The 22,099-nt window shown below is 52.7% G+C and overlaps 1 protein-coding gene across 2 annotated transcripts in view; it reads right to left on the bottom strand.

Moving 5' to 3' along the window:
• Positions 1-7,609: 7,609 nt before the first annotated feature.
• NPDC1 (neural proliferation, differentiation and control 1) overlaps positions 7,610-22,099 on the bottom strand; it is a 110,962-nt gene continuing 96,472 nt past the window's right edge. For both annotated transcript variants that reach the window (XM_065572700.1, XM_065572701.1), the window contains 7 exons: positions 19,026-19,121; positions 17,605-17,781; positions 17,067-17,133; positions 15,543-15,627; positions 15,210-15,289; positions 14,811-14,907; positions 7,610-10,203 (listed from right to left, as the gene is read on the bottom strand). In XM_065572700.1, coding sequence (XP_065428772.1) covers positions 10,126-10,203; positions 14,811-14,907; positions 15,210-15,289; positions 15,543-15,627; positions 17,067-17,133; positions 17,605-17,781; positions 19,026-19,121 — 680 coding nt within the window. In that variant the 3' untranslated portion in view covers positions 7,610-10,125. The remainder of the gene's footprint in view (positions 10,204-14,810; positions 14,908-15,209; positions 15,290-15,542; positions 15,628-17,066; positions 17,134-17,604; positions 17,782-19,025; positions 19,122-22,099) is intronic.

Here is a 22,099-nt window from a genome sequence, read left to right as displayed (position 1 = left end):
GCATTTGGGTTTGCTGCCTGAGAAGACCCATTATGTCCTGTGGCATCTCCCTCTCCTTGTCCTGCTGGGAATCCTGGGCCTCTCTCTTCTCCTCTCCTCTCCCTTTCTCCATGCTGTCTATCACATTGGCCTTCCAAGCCCAGCATTCCTGGTCTGATGCAAGGATCTCACGCAATAGATCCTCCCATATCCTCTTTTTTTCTCTTCCTCCTAAGAGTCAAGCATTCTATGGGGGGAGGGGGGTACCCCTCAAGGTTTCCACGACAGAAGCTGCTTATAAAAACAGACAGATGTACCACCTAGCACAGGAACAGGGCCACTCAGGGAAATTAGTAGGCAGCAGGCTTAAATACCCCTAAGGAAGCATTTCTTCACACAACACACAGTCAACTTGTGGAACTTGTTGCCGGGGGACGTTGCAAAGGCCAAAACTATAACTGGGTTTAAAACAGAATTAGAGAAGTTCATGGAGATTAGGTCCATCAATGGCTATTAGCCAAAATGGTCCAGGATGCAACACCATGCTCTCGGTGTCCCTAGCCTCTGTTTGCCAGAAGCTGGGAATGGGCGATAGGGGATGGATCACTTGATGGTTACTGTTCTGTTCATTCCCTCTGGAGCACCTGGCATTGGCCGCTGTCAGAAGACAGGACACTGGGTTAGATGGACCATTGGTCTGACCCAGTCTGGATGTTCTGATGTTGTTATTGAATTTACAGTCACAACAGAAAGGGGAGGGTAAGTTTCAAAACTCCCTTCTTCCCTTAAAAAACTTTTACTAAGAAATGCTTCTGCTGTGGAGCACCTCAGCCCGGCAAGCACGGCCCACCAGGGGCAAGGGGAGGAAGGGTTTTCTCTTGCAGGAAGCTATAAAATGTTGTTCCTGGGTACGAGTACAGGGCAATGGCAGTGAATACTGGCACTGTTTCCCACAGGGGTGGGGATTTTAGCTGATCTCGCACTCTTGGGGAGCACAAAGGTGCGGAGAGCTCAGCTGCTCCTGGCATCCCGTTACTGCCCTGGTGCCAGCCAAACTCATCGCAGAGCGGCATGGGAAAGCGTCCTACCATGCAGGAGGAAACCAGCAGCCCTCCCTAGTAACCTTTGGTAGAGGATTGCAGAGCATCTCCTTGAACGTTTCATCCAGATCTCTCAGGAGGATAAAAGGACCATCCCGTGTGCACATAAACTGCTCTGCAGAATCCGGCCCCCCCGCCCAACCCAACAGGCAAATGCCAACTCAACCTCGGTTGTACTGCTGCTGCTTCTTATTGAAGTCAAACAATGGAAAGTCCTCACCTGTGTCTGGTTAGCCTGGGGATGGGGCTGGCACCAGCTTTCAATTTAAGCATTGTAGTGTAAGGAAAAACTCACCTGAGTTCCCTTCCCTTTCATCGGGCTCATCCGGCGGGACTGGCTAGACTGCGGCAGAGTCTCAGACAGGTCCTGGCGTGCGACATGGCTGGATCCCCCTGCCCAGGCCTCCTCCTCATGGCAGGGGTCTCTGTCTCAGGCTCCTCCAAAGTGTGCACAGAGCATGCAGTTCCTTGCACCCAATCGGTGGTTGGCCTCCCGTCCCTGGCCTTGTGGTGTGCCTGCCACAGCTCCTTTGCTTTTAAACGGCACGGCTGCTGCTCCCTGCCCTACCCCTTGGCCTGCATCACCCGAGCAATCTGCTCGTAGATGTCCACATTTCTATGGCTGGTCAACAGCCTCTTCTCCCCCTTGCCCCAGGAGACGCAATACTTCCTGTCTCCTCTGGGCAGGAGTGTGCCCAGTACCTGTCTGTGTGCATGGACCCAGCATGGTTGGTTGGGTAGTTGCGCACAAGGTGAGCTGCTAGGCATGTACGCCACGGTGGGCAATCCGAAAAAGCATTTCATAAAGGCGGAAGGTTTTAAAGGTGGCCGTTGGTCTCTGTGATCCCTGGGCAATGGAGTATAAAATGGTCATCAGAGTGGTCACTGTCGCAGGGAATGGGGCATTGTGGGACAGCTGCCGGAGGATTGTTAGGGTCACTGCAGGTCATGCAGCATCTAACCTCACACTGGGTTGACCTCAGTAGGTTGACCATGGCTCAACGCTGTGGGAGAGGTGGTTTTCTGTCACTCACAGGGCGACTGTATCATCGGGAGACTAATTTGAGTGTAGACGCATCCACAAATAGATCAATGCAAGGCAACTTACCTCAACCTAACTTTGTAGTGTAGACCAGCCCCCAGTTAAAACACTTCCCCCCCACACACCAGATTTTGCAAAGTGTAGTAAGGTAAGTTACCGAATGACAGAGAGAACAATAACCCACTGTCCTCTACATGCTACAGTAATACAAACCATGATTGCATCAGGGTGAGTTAGTAGGAACTGATCAAAGGGCTGAAGGGATTGAATTAGGGAGAAAAGATTAAAGGGACTAATATGTTTAGCTTGGCTAAACAATGACTCATTAGAGAAGGAAGTGGGACCATAATCACTATCTCCCAGCCTTGGACGGGTATAGACACCCAGGAGGGAAGGAGATCGCATACCAGGCGTAACTAGGAATAAAGAGATTAAACAGAACAGTGGTTCTCAAACTTTTTGTATTGGTGACCCCTTTCGAACACCAAGCCTCCGAGTGCGACCCCCCCCCTTAGAAATGAAAACCACATTTTTATATTTAACACTATGTTAAATACTAAATGTAAACCCTGTTGCTTAAAATGAATTTACCTTTTCTCACTGCTTTAAATTAAGACTAAAACACATTTTTATCAAATTAAATATAAGCGGAAAAGTTATTTTGAAGTAGAATTTTATTTTAATACTGGACAGCAATGACTGACCGGAAGCAGCCAAAAATCAGTGAGATGGATGATGCTGTTTATTTGACACAAGAAGTTTTATTCTTGGTGCTGTTTTAGAAAGGGCGCATCTGATGTCGTCCTTCACATCAAGCCAGTTTCGAGATTTCATTTTTATTGTGAGAAGGCTGGTGAATCCACTCTCGCATTCGTAGGTAGTGGGAAATGGCAGGACGACTCTCCGGGCCATGTCAGACACCAGTGGGTATTCACTTGCAACTGAGCACCGGAATTGCTTTCGAGGCAGCTGTGTGAATTTTGCTTTCACTTCATGATCACTGAACATGTCGACAAACTGTTCCTGTGCGTGAAGTGCTTCTGGTAGCGCTGGGAAGTAGTGTGAGAACTCTTTGTGAAGGGCTCTCAAATGTTCGCTGTTCGCTGACTTGAGAGCACTCAATGTTAACTTCCTCCTCCTTGCTGAACAAGGCAGGTGTCGGAAATGTGCCGTATCTGTGTCCAACTTTGCACCACAGATCCAACTTCATCTGGAAGACTGATTTTATTAGTCAGGTCTATTAATGTTGAACGTTTTCCCTGAAGCGACAGATTGAGATCATTAAGGCTATGAAAGATATCAGCTGGGTATGCCAAGCAGAGAAGCCATTTGTTGTCACTGAACTTTTTTTTCAGCTTGTTTCTCTTTTCGCAGGAAAAACTCTGCCATCTCTTCACGAAGTATAAAAACGCACTTTAATGCGCGGCCCCTAGAAAGACATCCGACTTGAGTGTGGAAAAGCAGAACTTCATATTCACCACGCATTTCATTGCAGAGCTCTCGAAAGAGACGACTATTCAGAGCATGAGCTTTAATGTAGTTCACTGCTCGTATAACAACATCCATCACAGCATTGAGGAATATTGGCAATGTCTTTGCAGCTAGGACTGGACGATGGATTCCACAATGAGTGACAGTCACATTAGGTGAGACACACTGTACCTTCTGCTGAAAGCCAGACAATGCACTGGAGCGCTGTCGGTACAGATACCACAAAGATTTTCCCACTCAATGCCATTGCTTTCAAAAAAGGCATTCACCTTATTGAAAATGGCCTGTGCTGCTGTGGTTGTTTCAAGTTGTTCACAGAATAAGAACTCATCCTTAACCTCCCCGGCATTTACACACCGTACAAATGCTATCAGCGGTGCACAGTGAGTAACATCAGTAGTTTCATCAAGTTGCAGGCTGAACATACTGAAAGCAGAATGTTCAATTTCATGCACAACTTGTTTTTTGATATCTTCAGACATCTCACATATTCTGCGTTTCACAGTATCATTGGACATGGAAAGAGTATTCTGGTTTTTTGGCAGTATCATTGCTAACCACAAGTGCCACACTATCTTTGCATGCTGGCAGAAGAAGCTCCTCACCTACTGTACATGTACATGTTTTGGTACGGGCAATTTGTAGTGACGCTACGTAAGAGGCCTCCACAGCTGAGGACATTTGCGGTCGGAAACTTCCATCAGAATCAAGCCTGGCCTTCTATGTTGCTTCTTCTCTGCGTTTGAAAAAATCCACGTTTCGATTTTTATGCTCAGGATGGCTAGCTTCTAGGAGGGAGGGATAGCTCAGTGGTTTGTGCATTGGCCTGCTAAACCCAGGGTTGTGAGTTCAATCCTTGAGGGGGCCACTTAGGGATCTGGGGCAAAAAATTGGTCCTGCTAGTGAAGGCAGGGGACTGGACTCGATGACCTTTCAAGGTCCCTTCCAGTTCTATGAGATAGGTATATCTCCATATAAAAAATAAAAAGTCACTGCAGTTTGCATGGTTTCATTGATTCAGCAGACAAAACTCCACAACAAATGACCCATTGCGGTTTTTCAATACCAGAGGTGATGATACTGGTAAAACCGAGTTTAATGTAAGACTCAAGATACTTTTGTGTTTTAGCAGTACAGGTGGCCATTATTCTCAGAAGACGGTTTGCGCTCGTGTGTCTGACTGTTAATTAATAAAGTACCTATTCAGCTGCTAAAGAATCAAGCCCTTTAATGTTGTCTCAGTACCAGGACCAGCCATAGGAAAAATGGCACCCTGGGCAAACTTCTATTTGGGGCTCTTTCTTTGGGGGTGGAGCTGGGATGGAGGAGCCTGGGGCTCTGAGGCCCACACATGGTGGTGATGGGGACTGACAACCAAGTGCCTGGCCAGGCTCGGGGCTGACAACCCTGTGTGTGGCAGGGCTGGGGGTTAACAATCTTGTGCCTGGCGGAGCTCCCGGCTGATAACCCTCTGCATGGCTGGGTTCCGCCAGACAACCCCAGTACAGGGGTTGGGGCTCACAGCATCCTGGATGCCCCAGCTCAGGGCTCACAGCCCAGCTCCTGGTTGGGATTGGGGGATCACAATACCATGCCTGGCCGGGGTTGGGGCTCGCAGCCCCGCAGCCCTGTGCCTGACCGGAGATCGCAGCCCCACTCCTGGCCAGGGGTGGGGGGGGTCAGGTCTTGCAGTGCCACAGCCCCACCCAGGGGTTGGGGGTCAGGATTCGCAGCCCCACAAGGTGGTTGGGGTCAGGACTCGCAGCCCCGTGCTGGTGTTGGGGCTCATGGCTCGCCAGGGTCAGGGTTCAAGACCCCCTCACATAACCGGCTTTGAGAACCAATGATCTAGAACAATGTCTAATTGGTGGGTGAGCTAATAGTCACTGGATTTGTCTCCCTGCAGAAGTGGTGGATGCTGCGTTACTTGGGAGGCTTGTAGATCGAGGTTGCCCAAAGCCCTGGAGAAGTGCACTGGCCCCTGGCCTGGGCTTTCAATGGGACTTTAGAACTTGAAAGTGGCTTTAATTTTCATAATAATCGATGCCCTCTTCCATGTTTGTGCAAGATTCCATGTTACCTCCACACACAAGGGGGAAAAAAAATGACCCTGAACCTGAGTGGAACAGGGTAAGTCAAGTCTGCAAAGGAAACAGCTGTATTGTGAATAAACAGAGTAATTTCTGCCAAAACCTTCCTGGGCTTTATTCTTCTTCCCACATACAGTTGGGAGTCAGGGGGAGAAGAGATCACGTCTCAGACTTGATGCTGTTTGTTGGCTGAAGCTGGACCATCAATACAGGCGAAGCTGGTAGCATCACCTTGAGTTAAGGTTACCCAAAAGTTTCCATTATAAGACCCTGTTTTGAGTTGCTTATCACGTTGCAAAATTTAAACCATTTGGGCTGAAGTTTTCCATGCCTGCTGTATGCCTCAAGCTGTACTTCTTCGGAAAGTTTCAGCAGAAACTGTTCAGCTGTTTCAGAGAAAGAGATTAGGGAAAAATGAGAGAGACAAGGTGGATGAGTAATATCTTTTATTGGACTCAGCTTCTGTTGGTGCAAGAGACAAGCTTTTGAGCTACAGAACTGTTCTTATCTGCAGAACTCTGTGTAGCTTGAAAGTCTCTCACTCTCACCAACAGAGTTTGGTCCAGTAAAAGATGTTACATCAGCCACCTCGTGTCTCTAATATCCTAATATTCCAATACGGCTACACCAACACTGCAGCCAGCATGAGGGGAAAATGTCATTTTGCTCATGTTAAAATTCTTACGACCACTTTGAGATGCATCAGTGGCTTTGGAGTAGAAAATCCACCCAAATTTAGGAGTTACAAGCCTCTGAAAATTGCTGGCTACGTATGATCAGTAGAGACTTGTTAGAAGTTGGTACTAGAAGAGTCAGTCTGCACTGAGCATATTCCAGCTCTGCAAGGACTTCATTGCAGATGCTCCTCCCGGTGCACTGTGGACCCGGGTGCAAAACTGAGCATGGAGCACGGGCGGTAGGTGTAATAGGCCCAGGGAGACTAAGCCACCCCTAAGCCGAGCCCTGACCCTGCCCATGCTCTGCCCTCTCCCCCATGCCGGTGCCCAAGCCAGCAGGAACTCAGCTCTGCTGCCGTCTGGAAGCCTGGTGCTAGGGGTGGCTCAGCCTGGTGCTGGTGCTGGCCGGGGGCCCCAGGCAGTTCGGCTGGGACGCCTCTGGCTGTAGAGAGGGAGTGGGTACTCGGGACTCCAGAGGGTAGGGGCAGGGCCTTGGGTGCAAGGGGCAGGGCAGCTTGGCTAGCCTCCCTGAAGGAGGGGCTCACACGCCACCCATGGCATGGAGATGGTCTTCCTTGTGCTCCCAAGTTTCTCCTGCTGGTTCTCAGGTTGCATGGAGGAGTCAGGAGCCGAGGGAGTAGGAACAGAGCACAGGGCCAGAAGGGTCTGTACACTCTCCTCCAGAACCTGGCGTAGGACCCTCAACGTCCCTCTAGTTTGCTGGCCTGCCATCCCCCAAACACGGCAAGAACGACCCTGCAGCGTGTGCCTGCTTCCTGGTGGGGCAGGTAGGGATCCGGTAGGATGGGGACTGTCAGGGTGACGCACACTGCTCACTGCAGACAGAGGGTGTGTTTACAGTCGACAGAACTGGCAATTCTTTAGGCCCAATTTCGGAGAAAAAAAACATTGATCAGTTACACTGTGTCCAAAATAGCGTGCAAGACTCTGCACAATCATCTTGCACGTGCAGGAAGAATGGAAGGGAAACTTCGGTCACTTTGGCCGGTTTTCCTTCCCCTGGAGCCAGTATCAGCTGAAGGGCTATCGGGAAAGGCCCTTTAGTGAGATGCTTCACAAAGCATGAGCCGCATGAGTTCGGCAGGCAGCAGCACCCCCAAACCAACAGGACTGGGGGAGGGGGAGGGGGTGGGTGAATCGATTTCGTTAAACTAAAACCAAGATGCAGCCCCAGAGCTCCCCTCCCACACACCTCACACGGGCCATTGGTTTGAAATATGGTCATTTAATAAAACTTTCTTTTTAAAATAATACAGTCCATACAACAATTACGGTTTTGGGTCAGGAATCGACATGAACACACGACGTACGGTAAAGGATAAGGGATTGTAAAGTGACAACGTAGCCATAAAATCGTGTGATCGAGGCTTTAGTCTACGCACGGCCGTGCCATCGTCACGCAGCTGTTCACACGCACAGTGCCACTGGGGGCTCTGCCATGCACAGTGTATTTCCAGGGGCACCCTGGTGCAGGCCGATTCACTAGTGACGACCCTGCGGGGCTGTGTGCCTGGGCCTCATACACATGCAGAGGTTCCGGCCCCTCTCCGTCCAGTTCACTGAGGGACCGACGGGAGGGGTGAAGGCAGGGAGCTGCACAGTGAACTCAACGTTCCACGCGTGGGATTGGGATGTGGAGCCGCGTGAGTGAAACAACCTGAGATTCAACGTTGGGCCAGATCCTGTATGCACTGGGTGTGTTCAGCCTGGGGTGTCCGTGGGGGCCTCTAGAGCCACACAAGAAAGCCGTGAGGGGAGGGGTTAGCCACAGGGGGTGGGAATGCATTGCACCCCTCCTGCACCCTCCAAAATGGGCGGAGCTTTAAAGGGCCCCGCTTCTCATGCACGGTGATCGGCCTGTTAGTCACACTCACAAGCAGCAGCGACTCGGGTGAGTCAAGAGAGGAGCCGTGGCCCGGGCAGTGTTACAGTGGGGCCCAAGGCTAGCATGGAGGTATTCCAGCATACTCTGCTCCATAGCCCAGCCCAGGCCTTGGCATTAAGACTTGAAGGGAAGAGGAAACGTGCCCCTTTTGGGCAAACGGGGTGTAATCCTTGGGCTCCTGGTTTGCACAGGTGCACTGGCAAATGCTTGTTCAGCAAAAAGGGCTCACGGTGGGAAGGAAAACCTCCAGAAAAGCAATATGCCTCCTGCAGACTGCACAGGGGCTGGGAACAGTTTAAAAGTTACACCTTTGACATTTCTGAACACGTGAACTTTCACTACTTTTCCCATTAGAGAGACGAGGCCGTCTCGTTCCACTGTGGTGGCATTAGAAAGGGCAGTGCGGGGCTTCTCGCTGCTGGGGTTTGGCACTATGGAATTCACTCTTTCCCTAGGGACCATGCAAAGATGTTTGTTTTTCCTTTTGCTCCCAGGGCAGGTAGGCCGGAGGAGAGCACTGGCCCATCAGAGAGCATTTCCAGCCACTAACCCACAGCACTGGTGTCTGGCAGCAGTTGGGCAGTGCACACACGCCATAGCTTTCTGTTCCACAGCAACCAGAGAGGCCAGAGGCTTATTTTAATGAGCAAATCAAAGAGTCTGGCAGGCTGAGAAATCCACCATCAGAAACCTGCATAGCTGGTTTATTGGACAAACTGTTTTATACAACGAAAGAGAGAAGATGGCCAGAAAGGTGTGTGCGCCCTGGCCAAGTTACTCGTTGGAAAATGCTACAAACATGGAATTATAAAACCTGCATCACAGCAGAATTCGGTGATAGGGCAAACTTACTGTATCAGACCCCAACTCCCAGGGACAGCGAGACAAAGGCACCGAGTCTAGAGTCACCCATATGGGAAGCCAGATATCCAGCGTGATTTGGGGTGGGGTATCCCCCCGTTTGCTCACTGGGATGGGCCAAGCCATGGACTGGGCTGACTCCACAGCTCGAGGACAATGTGCTACGGGGAGAGCTGGTTCCCATTCCACTAAGTTCCCACCCACGGCTCCTTTTGCTCCTACTTTTGGCAGGACGACGTAACCTGGGCACCAAGGGCTCTCTAGTCTCTTGGCTGGAGAGGATTTCTGGTGGAGGGGCGCAGTAGGATCCAGCCACGAGGAAGGACCGTGGCTCTTTTCGCCAGGTCTACACTAGACTTTTCTTGGAAAGTTTCCCACCAGTTCGGCTGCAAGCACTCGTGCACCCTGGGCTCCAGTGGGCTGCCAGCGTGGGCCACTGTGCGTCACTTCTGCTCCCGCTAGCAGCACTGGTGTTTGCAAAGGTCAGGTGGGATGTTTGCCAGAGTGCCGGGGAGTGAAGGCAAGGCCCTTGCTTTGCTGTTCACTCCTTGATCCCCTCTAGAGGTCCCTTCCCAGGACCCCTGTGCACCTGCTGTACCACTAGTATCCCCCGACCCCCAAAGTAACAAACAAAACAAACCCAAAACTGCCAGCCCTTGCGCTAGCGCTCAGCCAGCCAGCTGCCCCCTCCCATCTCCAGAGGAACCAGAGCTCCCAGCAGCTGAAAGAATACAGGGAACACAGGGCAGGGAACAAGCGAGATCACAACAGAAAGAACAAGGAGAAGCTGGAACCAGGAGCGACCCCCCAAAGCTGTCGGCAGGTGTGTACTGAGCGGGGTCTAACAGTCTGGCGGTGGATTCTGGGAATCCGCGCACTGAGTGGCAGCCTCGTCCGGAGTCCCTCGGGAGGAGTCGAGGTGCTGGCGGTTTTTGGCATTCTGCATACCGGTCCGTAGCGAGCTCGGGCGGGAGAGAGGTTACTGGTGTGACTTGGGGCCCGGAGGGGGTAAGGTCGAGTCATCAAAGAGGGGGTTCTTCACTTCCATTTCTCCAGTCTGCAGCGGTTGGCAGGGAAAGAAGATTATATAACCAGCAGGTTAGAGGTCACAGAATCTTATGTCAGCCCCCCTCGCTCTGAGAGCCCTCCCACCCCATCCTCCCCAGGCAGCGCAGCTGTGCCACTTTCATTAGCAATTGTATCGCAGAAGGGCCTAGAGCAGGGGCGGGCAAACGATGGCCCGCAGGCCGAATCAGGCGTGGAGCCGGGGCCAGGGCAGGTGTGCAGGGAGCCTGCCCTGGCCCCGGTGTGCGCTGCTGCCACCCTCGAGCCGCTTGACATAAGCAGCGTCGGGCTGGAGCCCGAACCCCTCCTGCACCCCACCCCCCAACTCCCTGCCTTAAGCCCCCTGCCTGCATCTCACACCCCTCCTGCACCCCACCCCCCAACTCCCTGCCTTAAGCCCCCTGCCTGCATCTCACACCCCTCCTGCACCCCAACTCCCTGTCCTGAGCCCATTGGTAGATCCCGCACCCCTCCTGTACCCCAACCCCCTGCCCTGAGCCCCCTCCTGCACGCCGCACCCCTTCTGTACCCCAACCCCCTGCCCTGAGCCTCCGCTGCACCCCGTACACCTCAACCCCCTGCCCTGAGCTCCCTGCTGCACCCCGTGCACCTCAACCCCCTGCCCTGATCCCCCTCCTGCACGCCGCACCCCTTCTGTACCCCAACCCCATGCCCTGAGCCTCCGCTGCACCCCGTACACCTCAACCCCCTGCCCTGAGCTCCCTGCTGCACCCCGTGCACCTCAACCCCCTGCCCTGATCCCCCTCCTGCACGCCGCACCCCTTCTGTACCCCAACCCCCTGCCCTGAGCCTCCGCTGCACCCCGTACACCTCAACCCCCTGCCCTGAGCTCCCTGCTGCACCCCGTGCACCTCAACCCCCTGCCCTGATCCCCCTCCTGCACGCCGCACCCCTTCTGTACCCCAACCCCCTGCCCTGAGCCTCCGCTGCACCCCGTACACCTCAACCCCCTGCCCTGAGCTCCCTGCTGCACCCCGTGCACCTCAACCCCCTGCCCGCATCTCACACCCCTCCTGCACCCCCAACCCCCTTCCCTGAGCCCCTCATACAATCCGCACTCCCTCCCGCACCTCAACCCTCTGCCCCGGCCCTGCATACAATTTCCCCACCCAGATGTTGCCCTCGGCCCAAAATGTTTGCCCACCCCTGGCCTAGAGGCTCCGGCCAAGATCAGGGCCCTGTTGTGCCGGGCGCTGCACAGACAAGCAGTGAGAGACGGTCCTGCCCGGTAGCGTAGATGCAGCCAACTGCAAACATTCTTCCCTTGACCAAGCTCCATTTACACCAGGGGCTAGGCCACATAGCCGCAATGCTCCGGGATGTCACAACCCTGAGCACCGTAGCGACGTCAACCTAAAATGGAAGTACAGGCCATGCCTGTCTCCCCACTAGCAGCGCTTTACCGGGATCGCTGTGCCTCTATACTAGGGTTACCATATTTAAACATTAAAGAAAGAGGACACTTCACGGGTCCCTGGCCCCGCCCCTTCCCCAAAGTCCCTGCCCCCTCCCCTGAGCACCCCACATTCCCCCTCCTCCCTCCCAGCCACACGAAACAGCTGCCCGAGCGCTACCGGCTTCACAGTTTGCCGGGGAGCCCCCAGACCTCCAGACCCTGCGCCCCTGGCCGGGCGCTTCCCCAGTGCAGCCGGAGCCTGGGAGGAGAAGCGCCCGGCCGGGGATGCAGGGTCTGGAGGTCTGGGGTTGCCCGGCAAACCGTGAAGCCGGTAGCGCTCGGGCAGCTCGGCTCTTCAGCTACACAAAGCTGAGATGTCTGGGGGGAGCAGCAGCCGCCGCGGGGGAATCCGCCTGCCGCTCGCAGCCTGCCGGAGCCGCTCTACGGTAAGCAGGGGACTGGGGCAGGGATGCCGGCAAAACAAAGCTGGGAGTATTTTCCCGGACATGTCCGGCTTTTTGGCAATTCCCCCCAGACGGGGATTTGAGGACCAAAAAGCCGGACATGTCCGGGAAAATCCAGACATATGGTAACCCTAGTATAGAGGCACATATGGTAACCCTAGATATATTATGTGACCAAAGCCCTCCTAGCATTGACCCAGCTTGACTGGTAACGCTGTGCTTTGTCCCAGTAAAATAGAGCCACCCCTCAGGAGCGAAACAAACTACACCAGTCAACGTGTCCTTTTGCCATCGCTGCTGCGTCTACACGAGGGACTTCTGCTCACACAGGGGCACTGATCTGGGATCACAGCTCCTCACACCCCTCACAGGCGTCGCTATGCCAGCAGAAGTCTGCAGTGTAGACTGGCCTGAGGCCTGGTCTACACCGAGAGACCCAGAGAACCCTCAATTTCGTAGTTAGGTCAACCTAACCTCTGGCATAGACGCCATTAGGTTGACGGAAGATTTCTTCCATTGCCCTGGCTGCTGCCTCTTGGAGAGGCGGATTATCTCCAGAACGGAACCCCCTTTCCAGCCATGTAGGAAGCATCTACACCGAGGTGCCACAGCGGCACAGCTGCAGCACCGGACCTGTGCCGCTGTAGTGTAGACATAACCTGAGCCCCAGAGCCTGCACCCTGGGCTTTGCGACTCGCTGCTGCGGGCTTGGGTTTTTTGCAGTGTCGATGAGGGAAGTGACATAGCTGAGATGGGGACCCGGGTGTTCCCATCCTGTGCTCTATCCGCTGGCCCATGCGGCCGCTCCAAGAGACGTCACATTTCCATTCTGAAGTGTGGCATTGTAGGACCAGATTAGGGAACTTCCCTGAGGCTGGGTCCCACCTTGGCTTTGTGAGGAGGGGCGGGAGGAGGTGTAGATGGTATAGGCTCCGGTACCCTTGACCTCTGCTGAGGGGACAGTCTGACCTGCCTGGGCTGTGCTGATCACAGGACTTTTGGACCAAGTGACCCAGGAGACGTAAGTGACCAGCTGGGGATGGAGCTGCCAAATAAGATGACTGGTGGGGGAGGAGGGGTGAGAGAGAGAGCACACAGCTGGGAATCTCTCAGATGGACAAATCTGAAGGCGATGCCTCTCAGCGGGGAAGGGGGGGGGGGAGAGGAAACAGCCCCACTGAGGCCCAACTACGGTCCCCTTTGGGGGACGCCGCTGTAGGCCAGCCCATGAGCCAGCGTTTGCAGCTCTGCAGGGACGAGGAGCTGAAAAATCTGACAGGAACCAGCTGTTTATTCCCCAGACTGCCAGTGTACGCCCTTTAATGGGCTGTAAAGATGTAATGATGACCCTTAATCTAGGCCCTGATGGTCGCAGGGACAGTGATTACCATGTGAAAGGCTGCACTAAAGCTCCCTTTCTGAGTCATTGGGCTATTTGCACCATAGCTTGGAACAAGGCGGGTCGGCGCCACCATTGGCGAGGGGGGCCACTGTCGCCAAGCCCAGGAGAAGAATCTGAGGCTCCCTAAAAGCACATCAGCCAGAGAACCCCATCTGGGGGGTTACACTGGTCAGTATCTCCTGGGAGGGAGCAAACCTGGCTTCCTTGCTTGATCTAATCAATATCACCCAGTCGGCCCCTTGCCTGGTCAGCTGACAGATGGGAAGCGCCCCACTCCATTCCTGCACTCAGTGGGGGAGAGATTCAGAACAAGCCGTGACCAGGCACAGCCACTTACTGGGTCTCTGCCCACAGGCTGAGGCCTGGTCTACACTTAAAAACAGGTCAACGTAGCTACGGTGCTCCAGGGTGTGAAAACTCAAAATCCACGGCCGCAGCTCTGCTGTCCCAACCCCTAGCGGAGACGCAGCTAGGTCCCATTGACTTGGCTGCTGTAGTTAATTCACTTTCCTGAGAGGCGGTAGAAGAATTCTTCCCCATCACACTCCTGAGTGACAGTTAAGCCAACCTAACCCCTGGTGAAGAATTCTTCCACCAACCTAGCAGCCACCTCCTAGGGTAGTTAACCCTGGATTAACTTCCTGATGGGAGAACCCCTCCGGGTCCCTGCAGCGCGCGTCTACGATGCAGCGTTTCCCGTGTAGACGAGCCCTCAGTTTTGACTTGATCGTTTGAGATTGATTATAAATAGTCAGCAAATATGTATCGTTCCTAGATCATTCGTATCCAAGTTGGAATGGAACGTTTCGACCTTAGTAAAGCTTTTTGCTCATTTCCCACTGAAGGTTTCGACTAAACCGATACGCGCCCGCGACACGGTTGGGTTTCGTGGAAGCAGCCAGCCAGCTCTACTAAGCAGAAGGGTCTGGGTCCTGAACAAGATCATTGGGAGCTTCTTGGGGGGCCACCTTCAGCTTAGGTTGAATCCCTTCCTGTGTGAGGGGACGTCAGGGGGGGAGGGGTAGGATGGGAATCTCAAGGAGGAGATTTTGCACGAGGGCCATTTTAAAAAGGTCTTGTTACAAAGAACGAGTTGACTGTTCTTTGTAAGGGAGAGGGTTTCGGAACTGCCTGAGAGCAGGGATCCTGTTCCTCCTCCCCGTCTGCCCAGTGCCGGAGGCCCGGCAGGGCCAGGCAGCGCCAGCTCGAGTGGCTCCCGAGGTAGCTCGGAGGCTCTGAGGCACGATGGCCGCAAGGGAGCATTGAGAGGCCCCCCACGGAAAGGGGTGGAGGAAGCGCACACACTGCCAACTTACAGGAGCCAGCCCTGGGCACTCGTACACCGTGAAATCACCGTCTTCGTTCTCCTCGTCGGAGGATGCCGAGTCAGGCAGTTTGGGCTCCTCTTTATGCCTGAAAAGAGAGAGGCACAGAGATGGAGGTGAAATCCACGGGGGCAATTTCCTCTCCAGCTGCAACAGCGCAAACCCAGCACTGTCTAGCAAAGCAGACTCTCCAGCAAGGTTGAAGCAAATGGGGATTCCCAGCACCATCCTTCAGCACCCTCTCTCCCCGCCCGGGCATCTCCTGAACTGCACCGGGAACGTCTCCAGAGAGCTCCCGATCCCGGCTCTAGACCTGGGTGACCCTTGTTAACCGTCGGCGGCTGGCAAGGCCGTTGCTGCTTTCTCCGAGAGCTGGAAGGAGTCACTTACTTTTCCATGGAGAGCATCTGCTGTTTCTGGTGTTGGTAGTGATACATCTGGGCGCTCTGAGCCAGCGTCTGATCCCCAGGCTTTAAAAGGAAAACAGGAGCTGTGAACACAGGTCTCCAGAGAGCGGCTAGCTTTCCATCGCCCACAGACCGGAGCCCAGAGGCCAGGCTGAGAGACCGGTTTTAACAGGACTAGAGAGGTCTTCTCTACGGCACCGCCCCTCCCCCTTTGTGTTTCACTAGCCTCTCCAGAATTCATGCAGGGTTTGCTCACAAAGTGTTAAAAATGGACCATGCTGCCAACGGGTCTGAGAGAAGGTCTGGAGCAGCTTACCGAGACTTTGTCGTATGGCAGGGGGCCGGGTAGCTTCTGAGATGGGTAGTCGGTTTTCTGAGCTAGTCTGATTTCCTTCTGCAGCCTACAGAGGGGACAAGGCAGTGGTTAAGCAGGAATGATTTAAAGGGACAGGCCCCAAATGAAACCTATCCACCTTCTTAGCTTTCTCAAATTCCCTTTTCAACCATTCCCCCCTCAAAACCAAACTACCATGGCTTGGCGCTGCAGCAATGAAAATTCCTACCTGCAATTCCAGAACAAACCTACGGGTTTGGGTTCACCCACCAGGACAGGTACCTACACGCACACTGAGCTAAAAACCATCTGAGCATCTATCCGCTCGCTGGTTCTGACCAGGCAGGAAGCACTGAAACACAATCTTCCCACTCAGAGGTCTGGGGAGAAGCAGCCTTGTACCTTTCAGTGGCCTGCCTGTTCTCCAGGAGCGGAGCAGAGAGGCCAAGCATGGCTCAGGGCCACGGAGGTGTAATGAATAGTGTAGAGAAGGCTGATCAGTAGCTTCTGTTCTGCCTGTCCCACAGCACAAGAACAAGGGACGTTCAACGAAACAGAGCAGGAAATTCAGAACTGATCAAAGGAAACTGTTTCCTGAATGTGGAATTAGCTTGTGGAACTCTCAGTCACAGGCTGTGAGGAGGCCAAGAACGTAGGGATTGGAGGTTTATACGGATAACAAGAACCTCCAGAATTCTCATTGCTCACGCTAACGTGGGTTGGAAGGAATATTAAATCTCATGCTTTAGAGCGTAAGCTCATCTCTCCGAGTGCTGGGGAACAGGAGGGACACATTATTCCACATGTGCCTACTACATGGTTTCTCTTGCTCCTTCCCCTGAAGTATCTGGTGCTGGCCACTATCAAAGACAGGACACTGCGTGAATCCAGTCTAGCAGTGCCAATGTTCTTATGAGTCTTCCTGCTTTCAGGTGGTTACGCTGAATCTTTACGTATCTGGTAAGCTCACTGGAACAGGGACTGTTTGTACAGCGCCTGCCATAACGGGGCTCTCGCCCATGCCGGGGGTTCCTACGTGTCCCCGATAAGTAATCGCAGATAGAAAGGCTCCTTCTGACACTGTCTCCTAGGATCTATTAATTGGCCGTCACAAGTGACGGTCTAGCCAAGCATGCGGCACCTCCCTGCCCTAAAACTCTTCTCACGAGTGGCTCCCACCCATCCAGCCTGGCTCTAGAGCACCCATCACCGCTGCGCCTTACACAACGATTGCTATTAAGTATCGGTCAGGACGCTGGGCCCACTCTCTCTTGCTTTATGCACCTCGTCTCCCCTGCTCGCCTCCTGTGGGTGCAGACGGAGATGCGTTTTGCACCGTGCCAGGTGAAGGCTCAGCCTGAGGTCCCTAGCCCAAGGAGAGCGATTTCTCTATTTTTAAAATCCTTCCCCAATCCCCTCCCAATTGCACAGAAGTCCAGGCACCAATTCCTCAGGACACCAGGCGGAGGCCCAGCCGTTTGCTGGAGGAGGTCCCTGCTGGCTTACCTGCACCAGCAGATCGCAGCCACGATTAAAGCAATGATGCCGGCGACCGAGAACACCACGATCATCCCTGCAGAGGAAGGAACACAGCCCAGAGCTCGTCACTTGGCTGCTACTGACCAAGATAGCCCAAAACGGACAGAGCGGGTTGTTATGGGCTGTGATGGTTTGCTGGTGGGGGCTCCCTCCCTGCCCTTTCAATAACTAACCCCTCCAAGTCCTGTAACGCCTACCCCACTGGGCACTATCGCTCACACGCAGCTTCAGTGACTGTTATTGTACCAGGCACGTATGACAGTAAACCTGGTGACTGCCGGTCTCATAAGCAAACGGAATTCCATCTCTCCCCACTGGGAAACGCAATGAACTTCCAGGAGAGGCCAGCCTGAGCTGCAAAGCTCCGCTTCGGAGCCAAACTGCCTCATGGCCCATCACAGACACAGCGGCAAGCCCTGAGGTGCTAAACCAGCTCCTGCACCCCCGCACAGCCTGGATCGGGCCCATCCCTAGCTCTGAACTCCAAAGAGAAGCTTGCACCTACCGAGTATCAGGAGGTCATTTGAAGTGACATGGAACACCTCCACTGGAGAACTCTTCACTGTCTTGGTGGCAGTGGTGGGATGAGATGTCACAGCCCTGTGGCTCGCTCTGTTCCTCTTGGGGGACTCCCCTCTCGCCCCAGCGGCTTCAGGATGCTTCCCTGACGGGGCCTGGGTGGCTGTGCAAGAAAGCAGAGACCTCAAGCATCAGCAGACGCAGTGGGACCCCCCAACACCCAGCTCTGGGACAGGCAGCGGAGTTATGGACAAAGAAGTGAAAACCATTTGCTACCCCCATTGGTGTTTAATGCGTTACCACTGACCAGGATGCACCGTCTTGCTGTTCATGGGGATGCAATACAGAACCCCAGAACATACGGGCTGGAAAACCCGCAATGTACCCCTTGCTAGATCCTGCAGCCCCTCGGCGAGCTTAACTCCCACTGCAGCCAATGGGTCTTGTGCTACGACCGCAGGATCGGGCCTGGAGCTGGTGGGGGAATCACTTGTGGAATAAATGCGAAGTCCGCAGCTGCTCTCCTCCGTTCGAGCACTTGTGCCCCCCATTATAAAATACAGCCATAAAAGGCAACTTTATTGCCCTGGCATCAGGGGGTTGGGTGCTTCTTATATTAGGAAATGAGGCCACGAAATCTCTCAAGAAATCCCAGCTCATGAGATGGAAGAGGGAGAGAGAGAGAAGACAAAATTTCCAAGGTAGGGAACATCTCTCCCCAAAAGCATGTCCCTTCCCCCCGGTCACAAACACACAGCACTTCTAGAGCATCTTTCATCTAGAATCTCCCAGGAGAGGTCATCCCTCTTTTACAAATGGAGAAACTGAGGCACAGAGGCACAGAGAGGTTAAGGGAGTTCCTCAAGGTCACACAGAGTTGTAGTCGAGCCAGGAATAGACCCCGGTCCCCTGCTCTAACCACGAGCCTACATTGCCGTGACATGCCTCGAGGATGGGAGTCTCAAATTTGTTTCCAAATGAGGGAGTGCACATATTCTCCAGGCCCTTGGCTTTGCTCCTGCTGAATTCAGGAGCCCTGTAATATGGTGTTTACAGAGCAATGAAAACTCCATGGCCGGCTTTCTCCCCAGCTCAGCCAGCCAGGAAATGCCAGAAACACTTCCCTGGAAACCTAGTAATTTAGACCAGGAACTTAAGCACCACTCTATTAAATTGGCAGCAGGGACAGTAAAACGGAACCCTTCATAAGCAGGGCATTTCAGAGGGCTTGTGTTTCCACGGTTTTCAGCCTTTGAGAGGAGAGTCTGAGTTGTTGATCACAGGAGTCTTGTCTGAACACTGGGACCGTTGGCCTCAGAGTCACTGAACGCGGAAAGCAGCACAAACTGCATGAAAGCGGCTGGGAGAACAGACTAAGGAGAGCAGGTGGGTGACTTCTGGACTCACCATCCTGGAGCAGATGGAGGCGAGCGGCATCCTGTCTGGCCAGCACGTCGGCTAAGAAGTCGATTTCTTCCTCTAGGTTGGGAACAGAAGTTCTCCCTGAGGAAAGAGAGACAACGACTGTAATGTTTACTGCTATGGAGCATCAGGGGCTTACGGCTCCCACAGGAACGGTCGGCTGCCCACAGCAACGCGGGCATTATACAGGGCAAGGATCCGGCTCTGCGGCTGGAGAGCAGGTGACAGCTTGGCGCTCCTGCAGGAGCAGTTTCCTCCGTAGGCAGGTCTGAAACACTCTGCTAATAGAGGGCAGGGATTCTGAAACTGGGGGTCCTGAGGTTATGGGGGGATCGCGAGTACACGCACAAAACAGAGCAACTGCAGTAAAATATGTAACTGAAATCTAGTGGTTTAGAAAATGACACACACCTTTCCATCACAATGTAGTGTATTTACCTCACAAAAAGGTAATTTATAATGTAACAGCCAGACACACGGGCAGGTGTGGCACTGTGGGGGTGCTTACGGGGGTTATAGCCACCTCCAAATTTGCCTTAGCCCCCGTGCCTACCCCTCCCAGCGCAAAGGCCAAACATTATGCAGAAGTAAGGGTGACATGGTATGGCATTGCCACCCTTCCTTCTGTGCTGCCTTCAGAGCTGGGCACCCAGCCAGTAGCCACTGCTCTCCGGCTGCCAACCTCTGAAGGCAGCACTGCCGCCAGCAGCAGCGTAGAAGTAAGGGTGGCAACGGGGCGCTAAGTCTGCCGTGAAAATGGATCTTGACAACATTTCTTCACGCCCTCCCAGTATTAAACGGTAACCATTTTTAAAAATAACTTTTCTGCTTAGAATGATAATAATTCGATAACAATGTTTTAGTCTTAATTTAAAAGCAATGGGAAAAGGTAAATTCATTTTAAACAACGGGGTTATAAATTTAGCATTTAAAATAGTGTTCAATATAAAAAAATGTATTTTTAATTGTTAAGGGCGGGGAGGGGGGGGGGTTGCTGTGTGAAAGGGGTCGCCAATACAAAAAGTTTGAGAACCACTGTGCTAAATCCTGCAGCCTGTAGGTGAGTGTAGTCAATGGGTCTTGTGTTAAGACTGCAGGATTGGACCTTTAGCTGGTGAAAACAGCTGAGAAGAAACAGCACCCACCCGCCTCCCTGGCACCCTATACAAGCAGCACTGGCAAATGTCAGGTGACTCTCTCCCAGTCCTGTAATTCAGACTCTGACCCCCCCCCCCCCCCCCCCCGCCTCAAACACACAGATAATAGTTGAGGGGCTGTGGGTATCATCTCTCCCCCCCCCCCGAAAGAGATTTTAAACAGAACTCAGAAAATCCCACTGACGGGCTGGAAATAGTTCACTGCTCCGATGGAATCAGAAGGCGGTGGCGAGCAGAAAGGAAGTCACAGCCAAGACAGACTTCTGTACAGGTTCCTCACACTGTGATCAGAGCCGCTAGTCCAGATAAACCCCATCAGAGCAAATCCAGAACCCTAAAAGGGCCAGGTCTGGCCTACAAGTGTGCATCAGCCATTGAGCTCATTTAAAATGTTTTATTAAAGCGAATGTTAAAATTGTCTAATACACAGGTCTAAAAAAGAGTTTCTATACATCTGGGTATAACGCTTGAATTATCCAAAAGTACAGAGCTTGGTTTGAAAAGCCAGAACATTCATATAGTACATAATCTGCAATATCTCAAATGACGGTTAATAAATGTAATGATCCAGTTTAAATACTAGCATCCAAATATTCCGATACATCACTCGCAAAAAGTTATACTAAGAATAGTTTATGGAAAGCAAATATAGCAATGAGCGTAGATTGTCCCTCAGTAACTAGGAATTTAGGATAGGTTGTTCCTCTGTAAATACAATCCATCAGAGAAGTAGGTCAGTTACTTTCCTGATTTCGCTTTTCAACGGCACTCCAGCTCAAAAAGCCAAGAAAAATATTTGCTGCCATCACAAGGCTAAGAAGAAAAACACGTCTGTTTAGAAGCTATCTGAGAATTGACCCTGTGCATTTGTTAGAGAAAGACAACAAACAAAGGTACAAACCTTTTACATGTTATAGCAGCAATTGTAGGGTCTCTCTTGAAATCAAACAGCAGGTGCCGGTGCCGGAATGGGGCTGGGCATCAGAGGAAAGGTAGAGTAGGGTAGACTATGACCAGCTAGTGTGTTTTAAACACAACTTGCTCTACCTACACTAGGTGCAAAGTCCTGTTAGCTAACACATTTTCTAACATGCCCTTTCCCCCTATTCTAGAGGTGGCCATTGAGTAGATGCTGGGTTCTCTGCTATTGGACACTGGATATTTATCTAGACACCCCCCCCACCCCTTGGAGTTCTGGACACATCTCGGATCATCAAGGCTTGCTATGAACTTGCCCTATGTAATCAGAGCCCCCAGAGGCAGGTCAGAAGCCCCCGGAGCTGGTAGCACTCAACAGAGGAAGAGGCCGTATTATTGAGAAACGGGATTTGAAAATGATTTATTCCCATGGAAGATTATTATTAGGCAGGGTCTCCTGGGAAGGGCAGGGGATGAGAGAGAACACTTTGCCCTTACTCCAGATCCTCAGATGAAAGGACATTTTACGTGAAGGATTGTCAACTCCTTCCCCTTAAGAAGCCAACATCAGCCCTGGTTGGACAAAGCCCAATTTTTCCTGGGTGTTGAGGAGGGTTGAGAGGCACAAGGTGCTTCTGAGGCTGGATGGGGGTTTCCATTCAATCATCCCATTGTTCTCAGCCCAGGCAGGTGTTCCATACAGGAGCCACTGGGTGGGATAGCACAGCCTGTGTCATACGGGACATCAGACTAGACAATCCCAATGGAACGTCCCTTCTGGCCTTGACATCCATGGCTCTATGGCTGACGTGTGTGTGTGTGGGGGGGGGGGGGGGGAGGGGGGCTTCCTGCCAAACATTTTGAAGGTTTCTGAGTACATGCAACTTGCAGGTTGTCTGTTGTGCACAAAGATCTCAAAGAGCTTCACAAACATCCACTTTCTCAGCACCCCTAGGCTTGGCATAACTCCCATCTGTGTGAAAT

This window comes from Chrysemys picta, chromosome 18 (genome assembly GCF_011386835.1).
Source record: "Chrysemys picta bellii isolate R12L10 chromosome 18, ASM1138683v2, whole genome shotgun sequence".
Taxonomy (NCBI): domain Eukaryota; kingdom Metazoa; phylum Chordata; order Testudines; family Emydidae; genus Chrysemys; species Chrysemys picta.
Note: the sequence above shows the minus strand (reverse complement) of the source record. Positions and strands in the feature narration are given on the sequence as shown.